Source organism: Lutjanus erythropterus, chromosome 14, assembly GCF_056507025.1.
Source record: "Lutjanus erythropterus isolate fLutEry1 chromosome 14, fLutEry1.hap2, whole genome shotgun sequence".
Classification (NCBI taxonomy): Eukaryota; Metazoa; Chordata; class Actinopteri; order Lutjaniformes; family Lutjanidae; genus Lutjanus; species Lutjanus erythropterus.
The window spans coordinates 16,315,208-16,330,088 of NC_139330.1; the positions used below are offsets into that span (position 1 = coordinate 16,315,208).

The window sequence follows — 14,881 nt, forward strand, 5'->3', positions numbered from 1 at the left end:
AATACGGATACAGCAGCACTATTTCAACTTCTTAACTCAAGTAAAATAGAAAAAGTACAGGCTCTGAAATTTACTTAAAGAGTACATCCCATTATTTCTTTTATAAAACCTTTTATCTTGTTTTTGTGTTGTTATATCATTCATGTTGATTTTGTCTTGTTACGTCTTCTATGTAGTTTTCATCTTTTACAGTCTTTTTACACTCTTTTACACTCTTTTACATCATTGTGTTGTTACATCTTGTAATGTTGTTTTTGTCTTGTTATGTCTTTTATGTTGTTTTTGTCTTGTTATGTTTTGTCACATCATTTTTGTCCTGTTACATTGTTTTTGTCTTGTCTTTACATCATTTTTTTTTACTTATGTCTTGTCATTTGTGTCTTCTTGTGTATTGTTACCTCATTTTTGTCTAGTTATGTTGTTTTGTCTTGTCGTGTCATTTTTATCTTGTTACATCTTGTTACATTATATTCATCTTGTGCCATTTACACTGTTTTTGTCTTGTTACATCTTTTGTGTCATTGTCATCTTGTTATGTTTAGTCACATCATTTTCATCATATGTCTTGTTACCTCTTGTTATATATATTATGTAATTTTTGTCTTATGTTCATCATTCATTTTTGTCTTATGCCATTTTGTCTTGTTAAGTCTTGTTATGCTATATTCATCTTGTTACACCATTTATGTTGTTTTTTGTCCTGTCAAGTTTTTTTTTTTTTATGTCGTTTTGTTAAATACAGTATCAGAATATTTGTACTTAGTTGCCTCCCATCTCTGGTTTTAGCAGATTTCTCACATTTTCTCATTCATTTCCTTTCAGGTTTTTCATTTAATGCAACATATCCAGAAGGTTTGTTTCAATGTGAATTTTACACTCACTTATTACAGCAGTAGAGGTCTAATCTCCCTGACTACAGCCTCACTCACCCCCCAGCAGAAAAGGCCATGAGGCAGAGGAAGGGGAGGAACTGTACCTCCCCCCTTCCACCCCCCTCCCTCCCCTCTTACAGCCCGCTGCTATAATAGGAGATTGCTGTAGCAGATAGTTTCCTCGGATTCTTGGCGGGTGCAGGGCCGGCCTGGCCGGATGATGGACACACACACATGGGCCTTAATGGAGACGCACTCCTCCACATATGCCCACACAAACACACACACACACACACACACACACACACACACACACACACACACACACACAGACATACATACACATATACAGATGGTTTTGCATACAGCTCACTAAACTATGGGAAAGGCTGAGGTAATCCCTTTTTAACTAATCTCCTTCCTCCACCTCAACCCACACGCCCGTCTCATCCACCACTTTTTTCCTCCACACTGTCAATCAGTAACATCCATCTCCAGATTTCTTCCATATAGATGAGATGATTACACTGAAACATTAGAAAAAATCTTTAATTTAACACACAAATTAATTTGTGTGTTAAAATAAAGTTGTTTTTTTCAAATTAAGTCAAGTTATTTGAACACACTTGCTCAAAGTCAGATGTACGTAATAATCTGATTGCTTTCAAATTTTGCATAAATGCAAGATTAATTTAAGGCAGGTCAAATGAAAAGTTTCCAGTTTTCCGCCTTAATTATTTGCTTTAGAGTAAAATACTGCTCCTCAACAATGAAATAGTATTGTTTCAGGGAAAGTATTTTTATAATTATGTTACTTTGAGTTTGTTAAATATAGTGAATATAATTGCCAATGTAGCACGACTTAACAATGTCAATTTAACCAATTCAGATGGACTATTTTATGTATGACATAATACTTTATTTGGTCACAAAATATATGTTTTTTTTCTTGCATTACTTACCCTTTTTATCAGTCACCAAGAGAAAATGGTGGCTCAGCAGCAGGGAAAAAATCTGGAGAGGATGTGGATGTCATGACGTCAGATGCACAACATTCGGAGAAACCTAACTGACACGCTTTTAGTGAAATTAGAATAGCAGGTTAAGAGAGCAGGATGTAATTTCAAGCTGTTATAAACCACAAAATTACACTGTCATCACTGAGGCAGAAAGCTGAATTGATCTCATTCAAAACATTACATTATTTCTATTATTTAACTACTACTGAAATACACTTTTTACAGTGATCTTTACAGATCTCAAAACATCCTCATTCAGTAAGTTTATGTTTCTATCATTGTAAAGCTTTACAAATATATCTGTTAATGCCAGATGTGAAAACAAATAAATGTGAAAGTGTTCTATATGTTTGTTGTACTTTTTATGTAGAAGTCTATGTTATGCACAAAGGTTATTATTTTAATTTATTTAATTAAATCATGGAATGTGTTTAAGTGGCTTTCTTTTGGCATCAAGCAAATCTGTTGGACTAATTCAGTTTACTTGGGTTGGGTTGTAATTTTCTTTTGACCAGAAAGAAAGAAGTTCCTACATGAAAATGCTCATAACAGGATCTGTGGATTATTTGGAGTAACCAGGTCAGGGTTTTTTGAAAGGACACACTAGTGTGCTTTGAGCACCACAAGCTGAGTGCCATTTAGTCCAACTATATTTGAGCAAAGGCAGAAATCTCTATGGCCGATATTTCAAAACTCTACAGCTCACACCTAAAAAATCTAAATGGATAAACAGCACTACAGACCAGGGGCAAAATGTATGTTTTTGATTTTGGGGTGACCTGTCCCTTTAAGCTGGACTCAACCCAAGTTAATAAGTTGAATTAACTAATTAATAAATAGAATCAGTAGGATTTGTCTGTGCTGTTCATAAATGCACCGCAAATACAACAGCACATCAAATACCAACATTTAGGGTTGAAAAAGTGTCTTGAACACAACAAAATAATAACATAAACAAGGAAAATACAGGTAGAAAGCAGAATCTCTGCAGATACAGACACCACCACACACTTCTCATGGGTCACTGTTTTGAAAGAAAATGTTGCATATTATACCTTTAAGTTGACCCAGCCCAAAAAATTAACAGAATGGTTTAATGCTGAAAGAAAGTCATTTAAACATGAAAATGAAAATGAAAGTATCATGATTTCATTCAAACAGTTAATTTTCTAAATGCATCATCTTGGTTTGCTGCTTACTTTTGGGCCTTCAGCACTCAGCTCTTGTTAAAAATGGTTTTGATTAATGAAATTTAATTTACAAAAACCTCCCTCAGCAAAAATAACTCAGTGTGTGTGTTTCTCCAAAACACTCAGTATCCCCACTGAAGTTTGAAGCCTGCTGTGGGGAGTCTGGACAAGTTTCCTGCTCACTAAGTCCCTCTAGTGGACAAACTAAGAACAGGCGCCCAATACCATTTGGTTTGTATTAAAATGTTGACTTTTTTTGATATATATTTTATTTGATTTTTTGCACAGTGCAGCTCTCCAGGTTTGCTTGAACATAGTTGTGTTATAAAGCTTCTGAGGACTGTAAGCATTGATTACAAACGCTGAGGATGCTCTTCCCTGCAGTGCTGAGTAAGGAGGAGCAGAGCTGTGGTTATGTGGCAGACGGCAGACAGGCACATTACTTGCTGCATTAAGATATGCTTTGTTTGTATTATCTCCATTCAGAGATTGGCTTAATTGATTCTAATTGATTGGGTTATTGATCAGCTCTATTGCAAAGATGATACCGGCTGTTTTGGCCATTCAGTGGACCAGCCTGAATGCACTTTATGTCTGACTTTGGAAGCTGGGCCCTTGAATAGTAAAATTTAGGTGTTGCACCCAATGTCAAGCAAAAGAATTGTATGTATGTGCCAGTCTTTCTTGAGCATACTGCCTTTTTCTATGTGCCTTATATTGTCTGTGGACGGGTGCATGTGCACAGTGTCTCCCTGTTTCAGGACATATTTCCCCACATCCCTGCAAAATATTTCATTACTGCAACAAAAGAAGCCCATTAACTGCACTGTAAGAACAGAGTTCAACTGCTGTCCCCCGTATTCACCATGTTTGTCTGCTTTTCTGGCCGCTCTCCAGCTAATTTGATATAACAATGCTCCACAAAACCGCCTCAGGACTTTTTTTAGGTGACAGAAAATTATCAATGATGCCACATGCGCAGCTGAATGTCAACACCAACTTGACTTGTTTATCAAATATTAAAGCAGTGAATTATGGGCCCCATGCAGAACTTAATGATGATCGGAGTCATTATAACTTCAGCATCCTTTGTTTTGGCTAATGATTAAATTCCACAACTACTGTATTCAATTTTGGAGAGATTGAATGTGTTTTTCTCGTCTTTTGTATGAGTTGGCTGGATTCCGGCGTCCATATTGGTACATTTCTGGAAAAGGAGCTGATTTGTATAAGGATATTGTGTTATCATTAGCTGCCATGTCAGGGGGCTTAACATCTTTGCTCTGGAGCTCTCTCATGCACTTAAAGCAAAATCATTATATTAGGACATGATGTTTTTGGTAATATTATTTGGGGGCATGAATAGATACAGTACCTGCCATATAACAGGCCTACCAAATATGTAAAAACAGGCCATAATATTCTCTGATTTTCAAATTTTATGTTGACCTTTCTGCCTCAAAAGTGCCATTTTATATTTATGGATGGCGTGTGTGTTTTTGTCAGGAAATATGGTGTTTCAATAAAATAAAAATCCCATCAAATCTAAAAATTGGTAATGTTACAAGAGGAGGGCTCATAGTCAGTGAAAGCGTCACTTTATTGGAATATTTGTCAGGTATATACAACATGCACACACATAATGGTGTAAACAAAAAAAAGAGGATGTGAGTGCTGTGTACTCTGTGTACAACCTGGCACGACTTCTGACATTATCTCCCTCTTCTGTGACACCGGGGTGTCGCCTCATCAATTATTGAACCAGTACTTCATGGTAATACATAATTTCTTATCAATTATTCATGATAATGTGTGTGTAGTTTACTTAATTGTGTTATTGACTATCAAAAGTAATTTCCTGAAAATCCTCAAGGACGCAAATTGAATCAGGCCAACTACTGGTTGTGTGCTCGGCGGTTAAGTATTCTCAATCTGATCAGCTGATCCTTTATTCAGGAGTCATTCTGGTGAGGGGATATTTAGGAATAATAAATCAATAAATGTATTGCCTGTGATAAACCGCCATGTGAGGAGCCCTGAGGTGATGAGATGATATTTTTTAAAATGTAAATTCCACATTAATAAATAGCATATATCATGTTTAATGGGGTTTATTAAAATATGCTCCGAGAGAGGAAGAGAAAGAGGAAGAGCGTTCCTAAAAGTAAATAAATAATAAGAGTCACGGTTGCTCTCCTCTGCCGGCTTTAAGGGAAACTGATAAATAATGTATCAGAACAGATGGCTGGAGCGAGAGGCAACAGGAGAGGAACATGAGCGACTACATCTTTAATTGTTTTAAAGAACATGTCACAACAGGACTGGTGTGTTCCCTGTCTGCTGACGCTACAGATGTGCTAACAGAGTGGAGGGGACAACCACAGCTCCGTCACTGGGTCTGCTGCAGCCTTCACACATCAACATACTGTATTCTGGCACATGGACACATTTACACTGAAAATGGCTGAATAATATTAAAGTGCACTTTCACTTTAAAAATCAAAAGAATGAGAGATTGTTTGAGCCCATTACTCACATTATATTGCCAAAATCCTCACCTTCCTGCCAGCAGTTCTACACGTACAGTTTACATGCATTAACATTCACAATGTAAGCATCTGTCCTCTTTATGAAAACCAGAGGAAATGTATCAGGATTCACATTATCAAACAGGTCTGTTGTATCTTTTTAAGTCCATGAAATAGAGTCCAAGAGTGCACGAAGACACATATAGATCCAAAACCACACTTGTGCTTCTACGGGGACGACAAGGCCCCAAATATTCTCACAAACAATAATAATTTACTGTCAAATAAATATTTTAATGTTTGCATCCATACATTGTGATATCAGTAAAGTCTCTCCCAGGCTGTTTCTGGAGTCAGTCAGTCAGTAGTTGTGCTTAGTTGCTCATAGGACCAGAGAAGGGGCGTAATAACAGGCACAATCACACAGATTTAGAGCATCGGTACGTCCACATTCATGTCCAGCACCTCACTTTTTCTCCAGCGGTTCCTTGGAGCAGTGAGGATGTTTGTCAGGACTGCTGCCCAGGACCGGGACCTTGTTGGCTGGGCTGGGACTGGAGCTGTCTCCGCCTCTTCCCACGGTGCCGGGCACCTCGATGGCAGGGCCCACCGTGGGCCTCGCCACCCCGCCGACTCCAGACAGAACTCCCACGCCGGCACCGGGCCCAGTCGCCGCGCCGAGCAGGTTGGCAGACTGCAGCACAGCCTCGGAGTGCTCACGGGCCTTCATGCGAAGGGCGGCAACGCTGGCTGTGCGGTTGCCCTGACAACCGTAGGGCGGCAGGAAGGACAAGCCCATGGGGTCAGAGACACAGCAGGAGCACAAACCATTACCTGGGAAATAAGAAAAGTGGGACCCGTGGTGAGTAGAGGTGGACAGAGACGTCAATATTTGTATCTGTCTTCAATCAACAAAATCATCTGTCTCTGTATTCGGACAGAGGACCAGAAGTAGGTGTGGTTTACAACGTTAAATCAGGCATGTGTTTTATTTTCTAACGTAATGTTCAATGCTGTACCTACAAAGCATCATATTGATGTATACTGTCATATTATTAAAGGAAAAATCTGTAATATATTTACAGGAATAAATCATAAAATGACTCCAATCTGTCATCAGAGATCAAGGAAACATGTTAAGTTGAAAGACTCGCTTCCCTGACATTAAACACTACAGTTGTGGTGTGTCCTTTTGAGATTTCTATTGCAGATCGGAAAAACTTTTTTTTTTTCTTTTTTTTTTAATTAGAGCTACAATTAATGCCAGATTTTCTCCCAAATGAGTAAGTGTCTCTTTATGAGTAGTAAGAAATCATTAATAATCTTTTAGGAGGAGTGGATGTTTATAACATTTAAATTGAGCAATATTTTAATGGAGTCTGGCTGGCAGTGAGACAGGCAGCCACTTGACTCAAAGTCCAGAGTGAGTATTTTCAAGGCTTTTGTTTGAAGGATAATGGGCTTAACTTTACATTGACAGACAACTGACAGTTATAAACAGACATCTGACAGTGGAGGACTCATCTTCCCTTATTATTGTCAATTTATGATGTTGCGCTCGTCTTGCGCTCCTGCAGTGTTTCTGCAGCCTGCCTGAGCTTCCACGCGTCTGGGGAAGAGGGGGCAGGGAGAAACAACATAGATGGCTCTTACTTGGTATTTGGACTGCAGTACTCATTTTTCCATGCGCAGTTGCAACATTTTTCTCCTTTAAATCAAGGCAAATCTTTTAATTTCTAACCTAATATTCATTCACAATACAATTGTTGTGCCTACAAAGCATCAGAATGATTTCATATCGGCATATGATTAAATATGTACATTTATATTTCCTCTTACTGTTTCATTGATCTTCTTTCATTTCATTTGTTTCATTCTTTTTATGTCTTACTAAACTAAATTTTATGAACTGTCTGGAACCTATGGAGGGATATTGAAAAGTCAGATATACAAGACTTTTTCCAAATAATAATAAGCAATACTTGGACAGAATACATATCCGTTTCCATAACATTATTTGTGCTTTTCTGAATAATGTATTTGGATTTGTGTGCATCCCTAGTGGTGAGACTACTAAAAACCATCATCACATGATTATTATCACCGCCTCTATTTGCCAATTAATGAGAATCGTATTTACCTTTGAGTGTGGCGACCTGTGAGAGGGCCTGGGCGTAGGTGGCAGAGTTGAGGAGGGTGCCTGGTATACAAGATGGGAAGAACGGACCACTTGGACCCACTGTCCTGTTGATACTGGAGAAAACAGACATATTGTATCAATTATCTTGTAAAAAATTTAAACTGACAAATTATTCTATTAATGCAGCTACATTTCTTGAAATATCTTGAGCTGTTTTCTACACTGACACTGCAGAGCTGATTTTTTCTGTGGCTTTGAATGTTTCGTAACCATGTAATTGGAAGAGTATTAAGGATGCAGTGCAATAAACAGAAATTATCTAGATGTAGAGCTGCAACGATTGGACGATAATCGATTAGTTGTAAACTATTAAATTAATCACCAACTATTTTAATAATCCATTAATTTTTTAAAATCTTTTCTTCCTTTTTTGAGGGAAAATTCTCTGATTTCAGCTTCTTAAATGTGAATATTTTCCAGTTATTTTACTCCTTCATGACAGTAAACTGAATATGTTTGGATTGTTGGCAAAACAAGACATTAGAGGACGTCATCTTGGACTTTGGGAAACACTGATCAACACTTTCTAACATTTTATAGACCAAACAGCTAATCGATTATTCGAGAAAATGACCAACAGATTAATCAATAATGAAAATTATTGTTAGTTGCACCCCTACCTAGATGGCTTTCAGAGTTTTGTGTTGGTAATTATTGATGGAAAGGATATTGTCTCCTATTTGTTTCCATCACCCAGATACACCAGTCTGCTAATCTTTCTCCCACCAACAGGATACTGATTCACGACAATGGCAGCAACAACAATCATCCGTCTTGTCTCACCTCTGCTGCATCTCCAGCGGTTCTTTCTGTTTCCTGCTGTGGTCCACTGGGGACTGAGAGTTGATGCTGCGAGACGGAGGAGTGCCCTCGCTCATCTGCTCTTTGCCTCCTTCAGGGTCGGTGCTCCCTCGCTCCGTCTTCCTCCACTTCGCTCTGCGGTTCTGAAACCAAACCTTCACAAGAAAATAAATTAATAAATAAAAGGAAAGACAAAACGCAAAAGCGATTAAATTAAATGACTAATTAAAACATGAATATCGCTGCATTTCTTGACACATTAGCAGTTGCATCCATTTATTTTATTTTACTGAATGCAGCTTTATATCTCCAGTCAGATTGTTGAATTTCTCTTGCATAGACTTTTGGAAAATCACAGGCAAATGCAAACGTAAAGGTATAATAGCTAATATATTTTCTTAAAGGTACTACAAGGACTTTTTAACTGGTTATGAAACAGTCTCAAGTAATTACTGGTGCCTCAGTATGACCTAGATAGACAAAAGACACCATCTGTGAGAAGTCTGGCTATTTCTATATGGTTATACTTAATGTCTGCCATCAGGTCGGATTCTCCTTGAAATCAGATGAAACGAGTCTGTGTTTATAGTTTCCCAGCCGAGGTTACAGTGAGTAGTATGTTAGCCAGTTAAAAAGAAGCAGGAGGAAATTTTTATTTAGTTAATTTTTTTTGACACTACATTTTGTGGCTTTTACAGTAGAAAAAAGTCCTTGTAGCAGCTTTTAAAAAAGTATGTATTGACTCACAAAGATAATCCATTCCAATTAAAGCTGCAGCGATTAATCAATTAATCAAAAATGAATAAAATATTAAATTACTTGCCACTATTTTGATAACTGATTAATCAGTTTGAGTATTTTTTTTTATTGAAAAAAAAGTCAAAATTCTCTGATTACAGCTTAATGTGAATATTTTCTGCTTTCTTTACTCCTTTATGAAAATAAGCTGAATATTTTTGGGTTGCTGGCAAAACAAGACATTTGAGGATGTATTCTTGTGCTTTGGGAAACACTAAGCGACATTTTTCGCCACGTTCTGACATTTTATGAACCAAAAAACGTTGAGAAAATAATAGACAGATTAATTGACATAAAAATAATTATTAGTTGCAGCCTTACTTTCAGCCTCACTGTACTTGCAGAAATCCTGTCCTCTGCCTGAATTTCTTTATTTTCTCATTATTTTTCTGTGCCCGGAAGTTTTACCAACCCACAACATCGCTATTTAAATGTCCTGGGAATGAGAACGAAAAAAGTCAACTATCTTTCTGGTGCGTTTACGAACAGCTGACAAATCCTGCTGATTCTACCTTTAAAACTGCATTTCCTTGCACATTTGCAGTTTGCATCCATTTATTTTCTTTATTCATATCCACAGCCAAATCTTTGAATTTCTCTTGCATATTCTTTTGGCATATCACAGACAAACAAATGCAAACTTAAAGGCACAATATGTAATTTTTTATTTTATTTTAAAAAAAAAAAACAATGTATAGACACATAAAAACACAGTGTCTTTCAATCATCACTTATGATCCAGTTGAAGTGTGTGGAGGTGTCTGTATCTATAGAGAACCTGCCCTCTGCCTGTATTTCCTTATTCTCGTATTAGTTTGCTTTGATCAGGACATTTTACCAAACTAAAATGTCAGTATTTGATGTCCTGTCAGTGAGACTCAACAATCAGCTATCTTGATAAATCTTGATTCTACCTTTAAAACTAGAATATTGCTGCTCTTCCTGGCATATTTGCATCCATTTATTTTATTTACTGAATGCAGTTTCATATCCATGCCAAATTTTGGAATTTCACTTGCATATTCTTTTTGCAGACCACAGACAAACAAATGCAACTTAAAGGTACAATATGCAATATTTTCCTTTAAAAAATAAATAAAAATTCTATAGACTATATAAAAAAAATCCCTGTGTCTGTATCTGCAGAGACCCTGCCCTCTGCCTGCATGTCCTTATTTGCTCATTATTGTCCTTACTTTCTAATTATTTTACTGTGTTTTATCATTTTACCCACCCAAAGCGTGTGTATTTGACATCCTGTGAATGAGGCTCAACAATCAACTACATTTCTGGTGCATTTATGAACAGCTCGGACAAATCCTACTAATTCCACCTTTAAGTTTCTCTGTTTGCTCTATTTGCTTTCCTCTGTCTCATACATCAAGAGATGCTTGAACGCGTCACAGCAGCACTCTAATGCCCCACAGTCCCTGACTTATCCCAAAAACTTCCCCATTCATGCACACAGCTGAGAACATATAGCCAAGTTCTGGTGTCTTAATCGAATGAAGGTCACTGCCTATAACAACATTTAATTGAGCAATTTTTCATTATCATATTTTAATGACTTCCCACTGACAGTTGTGCTGCCCGAGAGAGAGGCAGCTATGATGAAGTCGTTTATTTCCCTATTTAGTGATTGTTTGACAACATCAGATTCGATTAGGACTTGCTTCTAGCAGGCATTAATCATGATGTGTGAATGGAGGTTAGAGCCGGTGTGCATGTGCTCTGCATCCCTCCTATTGTAGCAGAGGTATAAATGATGTCAACAGCCAAACAAAACACATGCATTCATTCGGCATAAAGAAAGGACAACATTTTGGTGGCAGGACAACAATACAACCAATGGACTTATCTCACCCCTGCACCTTCCAGCTAGAAGTCGCGCCCCCCCCCAACACGCACACCCTTCTCTGAATGGGCTATAATTGCTCCATTAATCTCAATTTGCGGCGTGCTCTTAATGCGGGGGAGGCCCATTGACACTTTACAAAAAGGGGGGCAACAACACTACAACAGAAAGGAAATTTATTTTCTAATAATAATGTAAGTTTAATATCCCTGCATACTGCGCTGGATTCATGTTCAGATTTAATAATAGGAATGTGGTAATCGGATTAGGAGGGGAATAATTTGTTTACAATCCCTAATTTACAGCGCTGGATTCCATTATCAAGCCCGCCATTGGGTTTAAGCGATAGTAAGATGACCCTGGGGAACAAAAGGCAAACTATTATATTTCCCACAATTAGATCTGCGCGCACAACAAAACCCAAAAGCAAATCTGGAATGCAGGAAATTACATACAGGACACATAACTTAATTACATCTGGCCAAGTTTATAACGGCGCATATGTGCAGGGCAGCAGCAGAATATAAATTGCCAAATTTAAGGTGTGTTTTTTTTGGTGTGTGTTTGTGTTTTAAAGTGTGTGTGTGTGTGGAGGCTGCAGGGTTTGCCCTCTTTTAAACTAAAGAAGCTTACATCGTTTTCGTGTCTGCGTTACGGTGAAGAGATCTGCATGGATGATGTATTCCTACCTTTGAGACGCGGACAAATTAGTGAGGAACATTATCGCTGGTTAATTATGAATGACCGATTAATCAAGCTAATCTAATATTCACCATTATGTTGATGTTATTAAAGTGCATCGCCGGAATGACAGAGTGGCTTAATTTAGCCTCTCTCGCATGGTCAAACGTGCCCAGGACACGTTCCTGTGCTGCAGCCTCACCTGCACCCTGGCCTCCGTCAGGTTGATCTTCATGGCCAGCTCCTCCCGGGTGAACACATCCGGGTAGTGAGTCTGCGCGAACACTGCCTCCAAAGCCTCCAACTGCACCGACACAAAACACCAGTTAGACTTTCAGTAAGTTTATTTTCTATTAATGATTGATTAATTGTACTCTTCTTTCTTTCTCTTTCTTTCTTTCTTTCTTTCTTTCTTTCTTTCTTTCTTTCACTTCATTAATTCCCACCATCCTAATCAAGTCTATGCTGTTTAAAAATATAAAACTTTTAAACTCTCTAATACATTTGAGGGATAACAGACTAAGAGATGAAATAAGTAAAGTAGGCTTGAATATTTCACGCAGGGCCTAACATCGATTTTCCTGGAGGGCAATTTTACGCATGATCCTCTAAAGGACAAATACTAATTTATATGTTTTCCTAATCATGTATTTCTATTTTCATATGTGTGAAGCAATTGTCCTATTTTCTTTAAACTTTTTATTCCATCAAACCATTTATAAAGGCTTTAATTGTCTATCTGGAAACTCTCTGCCAGTCCTTCGTTTTGAAAACTTTGCCAATTGTTTTATTCTTTTCCTGCATATTTAATAAATGCCTGAAGTGTAAGCTATTTCTATTCTGAATAATAATTACCTGTTGCAACGTAAATGTTGTTCTGTTTCTGCGCTGTTTTCTGCGTAGAAATCCATCATCGAAATCAGCCGGGGCGTGGTTGCCAAAACCGCTTGAATTCACTGGAAAAAAAAGTTTGTCAAAGAGAATTCAGTCATTTATAAAATGTGGTTTACAATTCATGTGTTTGCATTTAAATTAATTTAGTAAATATGTTGAAAAATTAAACTTGGATTCGACGTTTAAAGGAAAGAAACGCAAGAGGAAAAACTATAAATACTGGCCAAAGCAGACAAGATTAGGGGATTTATTCTCTGGCACATTTTGTGTTTCCATTAGTTGCATGAAACATTGATGTCGGATGTCTGAGGGGAGCCATGACGGACTAAGAGGCATGACACCCAACATCTGTGCCCGGGACAAAACGCCCCTTCTGCCCCGGGGCCAAACCACCAGCGCTTCTCGCCAAAACAGCCAGCAGATTGACACAACAGAGGGGAAATCAGACTTAACCCTTTAAATCCACTTTTGAATTTGTGGGAAAGCGGAAATAGTCGTTGATTTAGGCTGGTAGGAATGTTTAAGAAGGTGGATAAAACGTCCGAATTATTTGAGTTTTAATTTTTAAACATGGATAATATGTTTTTATATTGCGATCAAATCTTTTAATTTATCCCTACTTAAAAATCTGTTTTCCATTAGTAGGCCTGTGTCACTTTCACTCTCGGCTGCAGATGATCATAGAAAATAAGAAAAAGAAAACATCTGTTCAGGCCTTTTGTCGCTCCTCCAACAACAAAACACACTTTGTGCACGCAAGTGCGCAGCCCGAACATCGCCAAACTTTTCAGACTCTCGCTTTAAAGACGAACGTTTGAAAATAACTAAATCAACCGAAAACGATGTTTGAAAAAGCAGAAGAGAGAACTTACATGTGTTGGAGCGACAGCACTCTCCGTCCAGCTGAGGCGGACAGTGAAAGTAGAACATCCTGACGCGTCTCTGAGCTGCGAACTCAACCTGGAACAGAGACAAAAGTTTCAGCCCGGAGCCACGGAGCAGATACAGCTGATTCAGATCTGTGGTGGGAGAATTAACACGTTAAATCGTCCTAGAGAAGAAGAGGCGGATTGAAAGTTGACGCGAGAGAGCAGAGCGTCATCCTACCTGCGGAGAGTGAGGATGCTGATGTGAGTGACTTCCCGCTCAGAGAGGAGGCTGCTGCACTTCCTCTGACTCTCTGACTCTGTGTCTGTCTGGGAGTGTCCACATCTCTGGCTCCCCCTCTCTCTCCCCTACACACACACACACAGAAAGAGCACGCTCACATCTCTCTGTCTCTCTCTGGGAGTGTCCAGATGTCTCTATAACTGTATAACTGTCTACAGAGTGTTAAGGCTTTCAGCTAGTGTCTCAGAATCTCACGCCTAATTGGTCCTAATCGGATTATCACGGCTTTGTCTCTCTCACCCCCAACCCCTGGTGTGTGTGTGTGTGTGTGTGCGCGCGCGTGTGTGTGTGTGTCAGAGAAAGATAGAAAAAGAAAGAGACAGGGGGAGAGGGGAGATATACCCAGGGTGGCAAACGGCAGCTCTGCTCTGGTGCCAAAAAAATTCATCACAAGTGATTGTTATTCCAGAGTCAAGCATATTCCCTAACCATAAACATGCACACATACCCGCTGCACTTTTTATTTGGTTCTTTCATATATTAAAAAAAGGAGGATGACTGCTTTTGGGTTTTAGATTGACTGTCGGGCGGGTTAATGGCTCGTCAGGGTGTGTTAGGGGGTCCACTTTACAAGGGGTTGCGCATGTAGAACACTCACAAGGCCAAATTTTTGATTTTGTTCACAGCAAGGGGTCCTGCGATTTATTTCGCTTCCTCAGATAAATGATCTGCTGCGGGACCCTTTCAATTAGTTTTAAAGCGCATCTGGGACGGCAGAGCGCAGACGCCATGCGTCTCTGAGGTGGAGGCAAAATGAGGCTTCGAGAAGCAGCTGAAATTTAGAAGAGGAGTGCGGGATTGGACTAAACCACATAAAGTGCAGAAAATCCCTTCTAATGGCGCGTAATTGGTTCTGTAATATCATTACAGGCG

The 14,881-nt window shown here is 38.6% G+C and overlaps 1 protein-coding gene across 2 annotated transcripts; it reads right to left on the reverse strand.

The window, feature by feature from the left end:
- Window positions 1–4,662: 4,662 nt before the first annotated feature.
- On the reverse strand, window positions 4,663–14,067 carry drgx (dorsal root ganglia homeobox). Of its 2 annotated transcripts, none has more exons than XM_084735826.1 (7): window positions 13,946–14,067; window positions 13,711–13,798; window positions 12,800–12,900; window positions 12,147–12,248; window positions 8,593–8,765; window positions 7,750–7,862; window positions 4,663–6,443 (listed from the first exon to the last, which is right to left on the reverse strand). In XM_084735826.1, the coding sequence occupies exons 2-7, from the start codon at window positions 13,766–13,768 to the stop codon at window positions 6,076–6,078; spliced, it is 915 nt and encodes a 304-aa protein (XP_084591952.1). In that variant the 5' UTR covers window positions 13,769–13,798; window positions 13,946–14,067; the 3' UTR covers window positions 4,663–6,075. The 2 variants fall into 2 exon arrangements, with proteins under 2 accessions (XP_084591952.1, XP_084591953.1); XM_084735827.1 differs by having other exon boundaries at window positions 13,711–13,857; window positions 13,946–14,061.
- Window positions 14,068–14,881: the final 814 nt, after the last annotated feature.

Bases quoted from the DNA above. Each gene is read 5' to 3' on its own strand.
- drgx (XM_084735826.1), bottom strand. From the start codon at position 13,768: ATGTTCTACTTTCACTGTCCGCCTCAGCTGGACGGAGAGTGCTGTCGC. The intron at 12,901-13,710 runs GTAAGTTCTCTC...TTTTTTTTCCAG, and splicing joins GTGCTGTCGCTCCAACACAT to TGAATTCAAGCGGTTTTGGC. The intron at 6,444-7,749 runs GTAAATACGATT...CTTATTTCCCAG, and splicing joins ACAGGTCGCCACACTCAAAG to GTAATGGTTTGTGCTCCTGC.